The following is a 14139-nucleotide window of genomic DNA, read 5'->3' as shown; positions in this document are numbered from 1 at the left end:
AATCATTCAATTTCAGAGGCAACTTTGGTGGATGGTGAACTGGTGTCAAAGCAGTCCTGCCAGTGTAGATGGCCATGTGTGAGGAGATAGCTCTTGTGTTGTACTTGGATCATACCAGTGAGTTGGAAGGCAGGCTCACAGCAGAGGACTGTGATCAGAACTGCACTGGAGAAACACTGACCGATGAGGAAGATCTTTTCCACTGAACTATTCCCCAACACAAATGCCCCAGCTGCTGATCTTGTGGTCTAAAATCTTGTTAGTCCTGCCCTCTGGGTTAGTTATTTAACTAATGCATCACTAAATTCATTATCCGTTCCTAGTATTTTATTTCAGTTTGGTTTTTTTTCAGTGTGATCTTTTTTTTTTACAAATAAAGCTCATCTGACAAGTATTTACAGGTAGGAAACTAAAGTGAATTGGTGAATTGTGAGCTGTGTTTTGTATCCTTTTGACTTCCACTTTTAGTATACAGTACTTTTGAAATAACTTTGGTTCAAGCAAACTTTTCAAAAGCATCTGAAGACCATTATGTATCAGGCATTTGGGGCTTCTGATAAAGCAGAACTTGCTCTGTGCTGTATTGGAATGTCAACCTCAATTTTGTGTTCTAATCCCTGGAATACAAAATAGACCCAGCTCTGTATTCACAAGCAAGAGCTAACTAAGACTCTGCCTAGTTAGAGATGGAATGGTTGAATTACTAATTCAGAGGGCCTAACTAACAAAATGGAAATCTAAATTCAAATTCCACACTGACAATGGTGGAATTTAAATTTAGATCAATAACCTGGAACTTTGTAAAAAATCATCAACATTAACAATAAGCAACAAAACTATAATTTGGCAGAAATTTACATCTGATGCATATCCTTCATGGGAGGGAATCTGGCATTCTCACTTGGCCTGATATATACATGATTCCAGGCCCTAACCCCATGTAGTTGATGCTGGAATGACCAAGCAAGCCACTCAGCTGTATCAATACTGGTCTGTTCATGATGCACCATCAATAACTCTCGGAGACGTGAGGCAAGAGATAGGCTTTTATTAGCTGGAAGAAAGCACTGTCAGCAGCAAGAGACCATCGCATAACATCCTGGAGACTGAGGGAGGAGCAGTGCCTCCAATCGCCTTTATACAGGGGTCTGTGGGAGGAGCCACAGGAGCAGTCAGCAGGGGGGCATGTCCAGACAGGTATACGTAGTTCACCACAGTTCAAAAGGGCTAAAGTGATCAAAGGTGATTCAACCCCACCTTCTCAAAGGGAATTAGGGATGAGCAACAATTCCTTGCTAACAATTTCCAAATTAAGACCAAAGTAAATATTAATCTGATAAAATGCTGAGATACAGTCAGCCACTTCCTGGAATGGGCTATATTGTTGGTTAATGTTAAAAGGCAATACCGGAGTACTTAGCATACTAGTTGTTGGTTGTGTTGTTCTCCACGGAATCACGTGTATAACAACAGTAGCTGTGGTGGTCAGCTGTCGTCCACTGATTCCACCAAACTCATCAGTGACTTCAACCAACAGTTGACAGTCTCCTGGATCACGTTCACCCGTGAGGATGTCAAACTGGAAGCTTTGCGTCATGGCCAGAGTGGGTAAGTTCATATCTGTTCTCTGGAGCACAAAATGATTGCATTTGTTGCCTAAGAACAAACCACAAGAAAAGCAATGTTGAGAAAAATAAAATCCTTACGATTCAAAACCAGTTAAGTTCTAGATGTAGAACGTTACATTCAGTGATAGAACGCCATGCATGCAAACACAAACAGCGGAAGAGCAAAGCCTGTATATTGCTCAATGTGTACCAAATGCTTCATTCAGTGGGGTGGACTAGCCCATGAAATAATGAAGCATCATCAAGACCGGTCTCCAGAAATTATGGGAGATCAAACCTTTTGAAAGTCCAGAGGTGCGCCTTGAGAATCATGCAATTTTTACCCTCAAATATTGGTAAGTTGAATTTGAATGGGAGAATTAAACAGGAAAAAATCTGAATTAGAAACCCATCCTGCCTCACCTGGCATATGGAAAGCAGACCACAAATAAACAGAAAGGTTGAGTGGGCTGGAGCTTTACTCTTTAGAACGAAGGAGGATGAGAGCTGATTTGATAGAAGTGTACAAGTGATAAGAGGCATAGACAGAGTGGACAGCCTATGCCTTTTCTCCAGGGCAGCAATGACTAATACAGGAGGAGATTTTATTATTTTAAGGTGTTTGGAGGAAAATATAGGAGGGATGTGAAATGCAGTTTTTTTTTAAACAGAGAGTGCTGGGTGCACTGAACACACTGTCAGCAGTGGTGGTAGAGGCAGATACATTAGAGAGATTTAAGAGACTCTTAGATAGGCATATGGATTAAAGTAAATAGAGGGCTATGTGGAAGCAAGGGGTTAGATTGGTCTTAGAGTAGGTTAAAGTGTTGGCACAACATCAAAAGGACCTGTACATGAACCATACATAGGAGGAATATTTATTTATTTATTTATTTATTGTGATATTGTGCAGTATAGGCCCTTCTGGCACTCAGCAATCTCCCGATTTATACCTAGCCCAATCACAGGACAATTTACAATGACGAGTTAACCTACTAACCAGTATGTCTTTGGACTGCAGGAGGAAACCAGAGATCCCGGAGGAAACCCACACAGTCGCAAGGGGAATGTACAGGCAGTGGCGGGAATTGAACCCAGATTGCCTGTACTGTAAAGTGTTGTACTAACCACTACCCTACTGTGCCTCCCCATGAATATGATTACATACTTCATGTTACTTCTATAATTAACAATTTTGAATGTACCTTTCATATTGGTGGGCTTTAAGAATCAGATTGTTTTAATGAAACTACACTGAACTTTCAAAAGTTCTGGCTCTAAGCCACTCCCCAGGGAGAGCAAATTCATATAAGTTATACTTATAGGAATATTCTCAATGATCATTTTATAATTGTTCTCAGAAATGAATTGTATTAGTAAATTCATAAATAAGTAATTTGTTAGCGTCTTCCTCAAATCCAGAAACTCATTAAAAACACACAGGCTCTTTACATTGAAAAGTAGGGTACATTATGACAGTTTGAGTTGACACCAAAACTGGCCCAGGAACGAGTGACCAACACTGTGTGTGCACTTACTTGCCACATTTAGGTAACCGAGTTGGTCATTTGGAGAATCTTTGCCCGAACAATGCTGAAGAAAGAGAGTTTTAATGGTGGAGTATATTGTAGCTTCATAGTAAGCTGGGTTGCAAACTGGAGGCTCATCATTTAAATTCTATAGAAATAGAAGCAGCAAATGAAATAGATGTCTTCCATATAAGGCAATTTTAAAATTCCAACTCAAACTGGATTTCAAGTTGTTTACTTTGGAATAGTATAATGTTGAATTTGTAAATCGTAAATCACTGAAGTATTTTAAATTCTGAAATCTCAAATCTTTGAAGTGCCTTCAACCAGCAGGGAAAGCAGATTGAAGATACTTCTATGATTTAAGTTCATTATTTTTGTTTTAACATTATTAATTTCTAAAATGGGCTACTTGGATTTAACTTAAACAGATTTAACTTAAAAATAGAATTACTCTTTTACATTCTTGTATTGAGGATAATATTTGAGTTAAAGGAACCGCCCAACCGGTGCATAATGAGGTCACATCTAACACATTAGATGCATGTTTTTTATTCTTTGGTAGCTTTCATGCACACATGCATGGTCAAATATTTCGCTAAAAAGACGTTGAACAGGATTTGCTGAATCGGGCCCATTACCTGCAGACCCCACGTGCCTGTACATACGTGGGCTGACATGAGCACCCTCCGACCTGACAAAGTGTTCTAGATAGCCTCTGGGTCACGAGCGGAGTGTTGAGATAATGCCACTGATGGGACATGAATCTGGGGCAGAGTTTTCCTTCTGCTTGTTTCTTTATCTTATGGTCATAAGATGTACACACCGTAGCCCGGGTCATTTTAATGCGATGACCAAGACAGGCTGAAAAAGTGCACAATATATGTGGTAGGCTTTTTAATATTTTATAATAACATATTTTCTATTAACTTATATTCATTAATTGTATTATTAAATAGATTATTTTTCTAGTGTTTCTAATAGATCTATTATTCATCACCAGAGACAGAAACAGTTGAAGAGGCCTTAGACTCCTGGTGTAACCTGGACTTCCAATCCCCTTCCTGAGGCCCAGCACTGTTCAAAGAGCCCACTGCCTCAGAGGAAGCTAGAGCCTTCCATCGAACCAAAGCCACATGGCAATTGTTAGTGTGGCTGTGAGGAACGCGCAGAAGCTAAAGTGAGGTGTTAGCCAGTGTGGTGAACTACATATACCTGTCTGGACACACCCCCTGCTGACTGCTCCTGTGGCTCCTCCCACAGACCCCTGTATAAAGGCGACTGAGGCCTGAGCCTGGCCTTTCTGTCTCCAGGATGTAGTGTTGTTCATTCTTCCAGTCAATAAAAGCCGAATCTCGCCTTCACGTCTCAGAGAGAGTTATTGATGGTGCATCAATTTTATTGACTGGAAGTTTTAAAACATGGAAAGCGTTTTACATCCAGAAAGACTGGATCTGGACCCCCAAGACCCTGAAGCAGCTCTTGCCTTTGAACTCTGGCTTGCATGCTTCCAATCATACTTGGAGGAGGTTAGTGCAACTGAACCCGCTGTTATGCACCGAATTCTCCTCTCGAGGGTCACCCCGAAAGTTTACTCACTTATCAGAGGCCTGCCGACCTACGAAGGGGCACTGGACGCCTTCAAAAGACAGTACCTGTGGCTGGTGAACACCGTCTACGCAAGACATTGCTTAGCTACACGACGACAGCGGCCTGGAGAATCGAGCGCCGAGTTTCTCCGAGCCCTACAGACACTCGTGCGAACTTGTGACTGCAAAACTCTCACGGCGGAACAGCATGCGGAACTCTTGGTACGAGACACCTTTGTTACAGGAATCAGGTCAGTGTACGTGCGGCAGCAGCTGCTGGAAAATGCCGATCTTACCTTACGCTCGGCGAACGAGACGCCCGACACGCTGGAGGCTGCTCTGCACAACGCTGACGCTGTCCAGCCGCGCAATTCCCCGCCGGTTCCGTGGACACCTCAGACCCCGCCACCGCCGGTTCCCGCGAGCGAATTCACCAATGCTGCTGCCAGTCGCGATTCCATGAACTCCCCAAACCCGCACAGCTGCTGCCAGTCGCAAGCCCGCGCAGTGTTACTTTTGCGGACTCGAAAAGCACCCCCGAAAATGCTGCCTGGCCCGAGAAGCGACCTGTTCCAGCTGCGGGAAGAAGGGCCATTTCGCCAAGGTCTGTAAGTCTAAACCACGAGCGGGGTCGGGCAGCGCTGCGTGTGAGGCATGGGGGCTGCCATCTTGGTCGCCACCATATTGCCTGCCCGGATGGGGGCGGCCATCTTTGTCGGCGCCACCTCGCCCCGCCCCCTACCCACCGGTGCTTACCGGGCACCAAGACGGCAGTTCAACTCTGGCCACCATAACCCTCGACCAAAGCTCCCCACACCAGCTTGCAAGGTCAATGATGGACATCCTGGTGGAGGGGCACAGGACTAGCTGCCTGTTTGACACGGGCAGCACTGAGAGTTTTATTCACCCAGACATGGTGCAATGCTGCAGACTCGTGACACGGCCGGTAAGCCAGAGGGTCACCTTGGCTTCTGGGTCGTATTCCACAGACATCTGGGGCGGTTGTGTAGCGACATTGGTGGTGCAGGGCACAGAATATCGGAACTTTGCGCTACTGGTCATGCCTCAACTGTGCGCGCCTGTGCAATTGGGGCTGGATTTCCAGAGCCACCTCGAAAGTGCGACTATGGCATATGACGGGCCCCTCCCACCACTCACTGTCAGGAATCCGCAGTTATGTGGGACTTCGCCATATACCCCGCTACTGACCACACACACACACCAACCCACACATCCCACCCAGCACCATGCCGACAGCTGCGCTACTGACACCACTTGCAGCCTCTCCACCCTCAAGATCCCTCCCCCACCGCTGTTCGCCAACCTGATCCCCGACTGTAAACCTGTGGCAACTAAAAGCAGGAGGTACAGCGCGGGGGACAGGGCCTTCATTCAGTCAGAGGTGCAGCGGCTGCTCAGGGAGGGGATCATTGAGCCAAGCACAAGCCCTTGGAGGGCCCAGGTGGTTGTTGTTCGGACCAGGCAGAAAAATAGGATGGTCTTGGACTATAGTCAAACCATCAATAGGTTCACGCAGCTTGACGCGTACCCCTTACCCCGCATCGCGGATATGGTCAACCAGATAGCTCAGTACAAGGTGTACTCGACAATAGATCTGAAATCCGCTTATCACCAGCTCCCCATCCGCCCAGAGGACCGCCCTTACACCGCCTTCGAGGCGGGCGGCAGGCTCTATCACTTCCTGCGCGTCCCATTTGGTGTCACAAATGGTGTCTCGGTCTTCCAGAGGGAAATGGACCGGATGGTGGACCAGTGCCAACTGAAGGCCACATTTCCCTATCTGGATAACATCACCATCTGTGGTCATGACTGGCCGGATCACAACGCCAACCTCCAATGAATTTTCCAAGTGGCCAAAGCCCTGAACCTTACTTATAATAGGGACAAGTGTATGTTCAGAACCATCCGACTCGCTATCCTTGGGTATGTCGTGGAAAACAGGGTTATTGGCCCTGATCCCGACCGTATGCGCCCCCTGTTAGAACTCCCTCTTCCCACTACTCTCAAAGCCCTCAGACGGTGCCTGGGCTTCTTTTCCTATTACGCCCAATGGGTCCCCCATTACGCAGACAAGGCCCACCCCCGGTCAAGTCTACCACATTTCCCCTCTCTGCTGAGGCCTGCGCGGCCTTCAGCTGCATTAAAGGGGACATTGCCAAAGCAACAATGCATGCGGTGGACGAGACCATTCCCTTCCAAGTAGAGAGTGACGCCTCCGATTTCGCGCTTGCTGCTACCCTCAATCAGGCAGGCAGGCCAGTAGTATTCTTTTCTCGTACCCTTCAAGGCTCTGAAATTCGGCACTCTGCGGTGGAGAAAGAAGCCCAGGCCATAGTGGAAGCTATTAGGCACTGGAGGCACTATCTCGCCGGCAAAAGGTTCACCTTGCTGACCGACCAGCGCTCAGTTGCATTCATGTTCAGCAACCAACAGCGGGGCAAAATCAAAAATGATAAAATTTTGTGGTGGAGAATAGAACTCTCCACCTTCAACTATGATATCCTGTACCGGCCTGGAAGGCTCAATGAGCCCCCTGATGCTCTATCCCAGGGAGCGTGTGCCAGCGCTCAGCTCGACCAGCTATACGTCCTCCATGCACATCTTTGCCATCCGGGGATCACCCAATTTTACCATTTCGTGAAAGCCCGGAACCTGCCGTATTCCCTTGAGGACATCAGGACGATGACCAGGGACTGCCAAGTCTGCGCTGAGTGCAAACCGCACTTCTACCATCCTGAAAAGGCGCAACGTATCAAAGCCACCCGCCCCTTTGAGCGACTGAGTGTTGACTTTAAGGGCCCCCTTCCCTCCACCGACCGCAATGTCTACTTTCTCAATATTATCGACGAGTACTCACGGTTCCCCTTTGCCATCCCCTGCCCCGACACCACTACCACGTCCGTCATAAAAGCCCTGCACCAGCTCTTCACTCTGTTCGGATATCCCTGCTATATCCACAGTGATAGAGGGTCCTCCTTTATGAGTGACGAGCTGCGCCAGTACTTGCTGGCTAGGGGCATTGCTACTAGTCGGACCACGAGTTATAATCCCCGGGGAAATGGACAGGTGGAGAGGGAGAATGCCACAGTGTGGAAGGCCACACTTTTAGCCCTTAATCAAAAGGGTTGCCGGTCTCTCGATGGCAGGAGGTCCTCTCTGAGGCACTCCACTCTATCCGCTCCCTGTTATGTACGTCCACCAATGCCACCCCTCACGAGCGCCTATTCTCTTTTCCCAGGAAGTCTGTCACTGGGACCACCCTACCAGTTTGGCTGACGTCCCCGGGGCCAGTGCTGCTACGTAAACATGTGAGGGGTAATAAATACTCCCCGCTGGTCGAGAGGGTTCACCTTCTACATGCGAACCCCCAGTATGCTTACGTGGTCTTACCTGATGGACGGGAGGACATGGTCTCCATCCGCGACCTGGCGCCCGCAGGAGCAGCAGACCACTGCCCCGAACACTCCACGGTAACTATGAACCCTGTACCCGAGGTGACACCGCGCACATCGAGCACTACACAGACTCCTCACAACACTCCTATACCGGGCGTCTCGTACGCGCATATACCAGGCGCCTCGCCCACGTGTGAGGGATCACTGACGCCTAGTGGGCTGACACCTCCAGTTAGGCCGGAACCAGCACAATCACCATCTCCGGTGCAATCACCACCGGAACCTGTGCAATCACCACCAGCACCTGTGCAATCACAGCCGGTGCTACGTAGATCGCAGCGACAGATTTGACCACCTGATAGACTTAACCTGTAAATATACTTGTAAGAAACTTCGCCCCATGGGGACTCTCTTTTAAAACAAAGGGGGGGGTGAATGTGGTGAACTACATATACCTGTCTGGACACGCCCCCTGCTGACTGCTCCTGTGGCTCCTCCCACAGACCCCGGTATAAAGGCGATTGGAGCCTCAGCCCAGCCTCAGTCTCCAGGATGTAGTGTGGTGGTCAACTACTGCTTGTTCTTTCTTCCAGTCAATAAAAGCCGATATCTCGCCTTTACGTCTCAGAGAGAGTTATTGATGGTGCATCAGCCAGGATGGACACAGTTCAGTCCATGAAAAAACAGAGAGCTATTCAAAAGCATCAAACGAAAGAAAAACGGTGTTTCCTAGTACCAAACCTCGAACTCTCATTGAAATTAATCGATCCTCTACAAGATCTAAAAAGAGCATGGGATTTTCCAATGTATTATTAGAGAGTTTCAGCAAGTCTGGGCCTGTGCAGAATAGACACAATGTTCAGTCACTCAGTAAGTCACGTACTCAGTCTGTGTGCATAGGTTCATGATTAAATTAAATAAATGCATTTATTTATTTAGAAATACAGCATGGAATAAGTCCTTTGGGCTGCACCACCAGCAACGTCTGATTTAACCCGAACCTAACCACGGGACAATTTACAATGACCAATTAACCTACTAACTGATACTTGGTCCGACTGCGCAAGGAAACCGGAGCACCCGGAGAAAATCCACGCACATCACAGGCAGAACGCACAAAATCCTTAAAGAGGATGCCGGGACTGAACTCTGAACTCCAGCATCCCGAGCTGCAATAGAATCACGTTAACCGCGATGCTACCGTGGTGCTCAAGTTTTTCTGAACCATTCTGAACCGTGGCCCACTAAACCAGCTCTTCAAAATCAGAATCAGGTTTATGATCACTGACACATGCCCTGAAATTTATTGTTTTGTACAGTGCAAGATGTAAAAAATTTTTTAACAGTGCAAAAGAACAACAATGAGGTAATATTTACCGGTTCATGGACTGTTCAGAAATCTGTTGGCGGGGAGAAGGTGTTGTTCCTTGGGACATGGTGTGGTATTAAAGGTTTTTCCATTACTTTTTATTGACAGCATTCTGGAACAGCTTGTTGATCTGGCTGTGAATTGCACTTCTTCACACACTCAAATGGATACTAACGATATGATCTGGATTAAGTTATAAGCAAAATATTGCAAAGGCTTTATATCTGAAATGAAGAAGAAAATGCTGGCAGAGTTGGCCTAATGACCTTTGAATTGGTATTGAGTTATTTATTTACTCATGAAAATTGTCTATTTTCTACAAAAATTGTGCTAACGTGCTTATGGTTCCACACCCGCGAAGTTTTGCTGCACAGATTTTATCTGGATGCATTTTGAACATTTTATCTGACGCACTATCTTCAGTCATTTGGGCAGGAAAGCTCCGCGTTCCATTTGTAATTTAAACTCAGATTTTCCATCTGTGTCCTGGATTTTGAGACCCCTAGAGAGGAAATAGCTTCACTGTATCTACCCAATTGAATTATTTTATCATTCTAAGCACTTCAATTAAAACATCTCTCAATCTTCTACACTCATGAGAATACAAGCTAAATTTATGTAATCTTTCCTTATAATGAAGCTCTGGTAAGATCTGGTATCTTTCTGGTAAATCTTGCTCAAGGCCTAGATATTGCTCCCCCGAGAGGCAGTACCCAGCACATTTGTTATAAAAGAAGCTTCACTTCCTCCTCCTTTCTGGTAAGTCACAGACCAAGATTCTAGTTATAAAAGATAATACAGCCTCCATGAACTCAAAAGTGCCAAAAGTGAGTAAGGCAAAAGGAGAGCCTTGACGGCAGATACTTTCTGATACTTTACCGTAACGTTCACAGTGACTGTGGTAAAGCTGGTCTTCTGCTTCTGTGGATCAGACTCAGCATCATTATTCAGATCCACTGCCTGCACAGTCAGCGAATAGCGGGCCACTGTTTCTGCAGCCAATAGGTTTGAGACCTTCAGCCGCCCTGGTAGCCAGGCACCAGAAACATTCTGAGAATGTCAGAAAATACAAAACATAACATGCATTTCACTTAGCTGTTTCTGACACTAAAAAGTTACTGCAATAGAAAAAAAAAGTTTACAATAATTTTAAAGACATTAAATATAATAAAGCCAATGCAAGAGGCTGAATTTAAGTACTGGTTTCATGCTTATATATAAAATTGCTCCTTTTTAGTTAGTGTTTATCATTGAGGTTCTTGTAATAACTTGGAAGAGTGTGTGCAGAATGTCTTCAGTAGCAATCACTGACTGAAGATGAGGAACAGAAGGAAAGATTGCAATGCTCTCTCTTAATAATTGAACGTTGTTGATGGAGGCTAAGTCTGATAAAGACATCATGGAGTCATAGAAAAATACAGCACAGAAACAGGCCATTTGACCCATCTAGCCAGTACTGAACCATGTAAGCTAACTATTCCCATTGACCTGCACCTGGACCATAGCACTTCATACCCCTCCCATCCGTGTATCTATCCAAACTTCTTTCAAGCATTGGAATCGAGCTCGCATGCACTACCTACGCTGGTAGCTTGTTCCATACTCTGATGATCCCCTGAGTGAAGGGGTTTCCTCTCCTTTTCCCCTTAAAATTTTCACCTTTCATCCTTAATCCATGACCTCTGGTTGTAGTCTCACCCAGTCTCAGTGGAAAAAGCATGCTTTGCAATTGTCCTATTCATGCCCCTCATAGTTTTGTATAGCTCTATCAAATCTCCCCTCAATCTTCTATGTTTCAAGGAATGAAGCCCTAACCTGTTCAATCTTTCTTTATAACTCAGGTGCTCCAGTCCCGGCAACATCCTTGTAAATTTTCTCAGAACTCTTTCAACATTATTTACATCTTTTCTATAGGTAGATGATCAAAACTGCACACAATTCTCCTAATCAGGCCTCACTAATGTCTTATACAACTTCAACATAACGTCCTATCTCTTGTACCCACTGTGATTTATGGCGCCAATACGCCAAAAGCTTTCTTTATGACCTTGTCAACCTGTGATGCCATTTCCATGAATTATGGACCTGTATTCCCAGATCCCTTTGTTCTACCACATTCCTCAGTGCCCTGTCATTCACCGTGTAAGTCCTACCCTGGTTGTTCCTACCAAAGTGCAAAACCTCACTCTTGTCTGCATTAATCCGATCTGCCATTTTCAGCCCATTTCCCAGCTAATACAAGCTTTGACAGTCTTCTCGCTGTCCACTATATCCCCAATCTGCAAATTTGCTGATCCAGTTAACCACGTTATCATGCAGATCACTGGTATAGATGACAAACAACAATGGACCCAGCACTGATCTCTGCAGCACTCCACTAGTCACAGGCTCCAGTCAGAGAGGTAACCATGCATTACTGCTCCCTGGCTTCTCCCACAAAGCCAATATCTAATCCTCATTTTACTACCTCATCTTGAATGCCGAGCCAGTAGACCTTCCTGACCAACTTCCCATGTGGTACCCTGTCAATTGCCTTACTAAATTCCATGTAGACAATATCCACTGCCTTGCTTTCATCCACTTTCCTGGTAGCTTTCTTGGAAAACTCTGTAAGATTGCTTAGAAATGGCCTACCACGCCCAAAGTCATGCAGACTATCCTGAACCAGTCCCTGTCTATCGAAATTCAAAATTAAAGTACATTTATTATCAACGTATGTATGCAGAAAAGAATTCTGAGATAGATCATTCTGCAGGCAGCCATGAAACAAAGGAACCCATTTGAGGAACATCAAACACCCAGCGCAGGAGAAAATGAACAAATTGTGCGAATGGCAAAAGGCAAGCAGGCAACACATAGAACATCAAACATCAAACCAGGAATCCAGCCGTATTCAGTCTAGCCCAGTTCAGCATCGCACTGTTAGCTCGAACCGCTCAAAATGAGCCAACAGAAAGTAGGAACTCATGCAACCTGAACCCCAAAGTCCCCCAAAACGACTCCACACCCTTTCCAATCAATCTTTGCAATGTGGATCCGCAGACTCCTCCACTTTCCTCTGAGAGCGGCTGGCAAGAGGGAGAGGAAGACGGGTCAAATGCAAGCAGTCGGCCGCCGAGCTCCTGCCCATCCTCCGCTCTCGTCCTTGTCAACTTCAACCTTTCTTCGTGCCTGATTCGGAGAAATGCAGCGGAGCCGATTATGAACTCGCATCCTCGACGCCTCAGTCAGAGAGATGGAGAGGATTCGATCAGGGGCTTGCAGCCTCTCTCCAGGTCGCACACTCTGGTCTGAGTCTCACCGAACTCCTTCAGACATAGCAAAACACCAGATTGTCCAATCGGTCAAAAAACCCCACCATCTGAATGTAAATGACAGGTTCCAGTTGCACAGAACTTAGTAGTAGAATCATATTTGAAAGAAGTAGTAGAAGAAGTAGTTTTATGGACAGTCTGCAGGACGTCGCAGTTGGTCGCTTTGTTTGCTGGCACTATCTTAAAGAAGTCACACTCACATATCCGGTCCATTGGAATGCCTTACAGTAACTTTCCCACTAGTAATGTCAGGCCCAACGGCCTGTAATTTCCTCATGTATGTTTAGAGCCTATCTTAAATAGAGGAACAGCATTAGCTATCCTCCTATTCTCTGGTACCTCATCTGTCAGTAAGCATGATTTAAATACCTTTGCTAGGACCCCTGCAGTTTCCACGTTTGCCTCCCAGTGTCTGAGGGAACACCCTTTATACATCCCAATTTGCCTCCAGACAGCAAACACTGCTTGTCTGTAATCTGTACAGGGGCCATGATCTCACTGCTGCTTTGCCTCACATCTATAGACTCTGTGTCCAACTCCTGAGTGAATATAGAAGCAAAAGATCCATCTCCCCATCTCCTTTGGCTTCACATGTCGATGACCATTCTGGTCTTCCAGAGGTCCAGTTTTGTCCCTTGCAATCCTTTTGCTCTTAACATATCTGCAGAATCCCTTAGGATTCTCCTACACCTTGTCTACCAGGGCAACCTAATGCCTTTTTTTTTAGCCTTCCTGATTTCTTTCTTAAGCATTCTCATGCATTTCTTATATTCCATAAGTACCTTATTTGTTCTTACCTGCAATGCAACCTCCTTCTTCCTCCTTAAAAGTGCCGCAAATTCTCTTGAAAACCAAGGTTCCCTAAACCTGTGATCTCTACCTTTCATTCTGAAAGGCAAATCAAGTTCTGTACTCTGAAAATTTCACTTTTAAAGGGCTCCCTCTTCCCAAGTACACTTTTTCCAGGAAACAGACTGTCCCCAATTCACATTTGCCAGAACATTTCTGATACCATCAAAATTGGCCTTTCTCCAATTTAGAATCTCAGCCCACGGGCCAGACCTATCTTTTTGCATATTTACTTTAAAACTAATGGCATTATGATCACAAAGTGCTAAGTGATCTCCTACTCAAGTTTCTGTCACCTGCCCTGTCTCATTCCCTAAAAGCAGATCAAATACTGCATAAAAACACAAAATGCTGGCAGAACTCAACAGGCCAGACAGCATCTATGGGAGGAGGTAGTGACAACGTTTCGGGCCAAAACCCTTCATCAGGAGTGGCTCTCTCTCTGCTCCCAACCTACTATTTCTTC

The 14139-nt window shown here is 45.7% G+C and overlaps 1 protein-coding gene across 1 annotated transcript; it reads right to left on the bottom strand.

The window, feature by feature from the left end:
- Positions 1 to 1186: 1186 nt before the first annotated feature.
- Positions 1187 to 12723, bottom strand: LOC140738201 (cadherin-related family member 4-like). Its single transcript, XM_073065308.1, has 4 exons — positions 12637 to 12723; positions 10390 to 10560; positions 3146 to 3284; positions 1187 to 1656 (listed from the first exon to the last, which is right to left on the bottom strand). The coding sequence occupies exons 1-4, from the start codon at positions 12721 to 12723 to the stop codon at positions 1262 to 1264; spliced, it is 792 nt and encodes a 263-aa protein (XP_072921409.1). The 3' UTR covers positions 1187 to 1261.
- Between the last annotated feature and the right edge of the window lie 1416 nt (positions 12724 to 14139).

This window comes from Hemitrygon akajei, chromosome 14 (genome assembly GCF_048418815.1).
Source record: "Hemitrygon akajei chromosome 14, sHemAka1.3, whole genome shotgun sequence".
NCBI classification, from domain to species: Eukaryota; Metazoa; Chordata; class Chondrichthyes; order Myliobatiformes; family Dasyatidae; genus Hemitrygon; species Hemitrygon akajei.
This window is presented reverse-complemented; position numbering and strand designations above follow the sequence as displayed.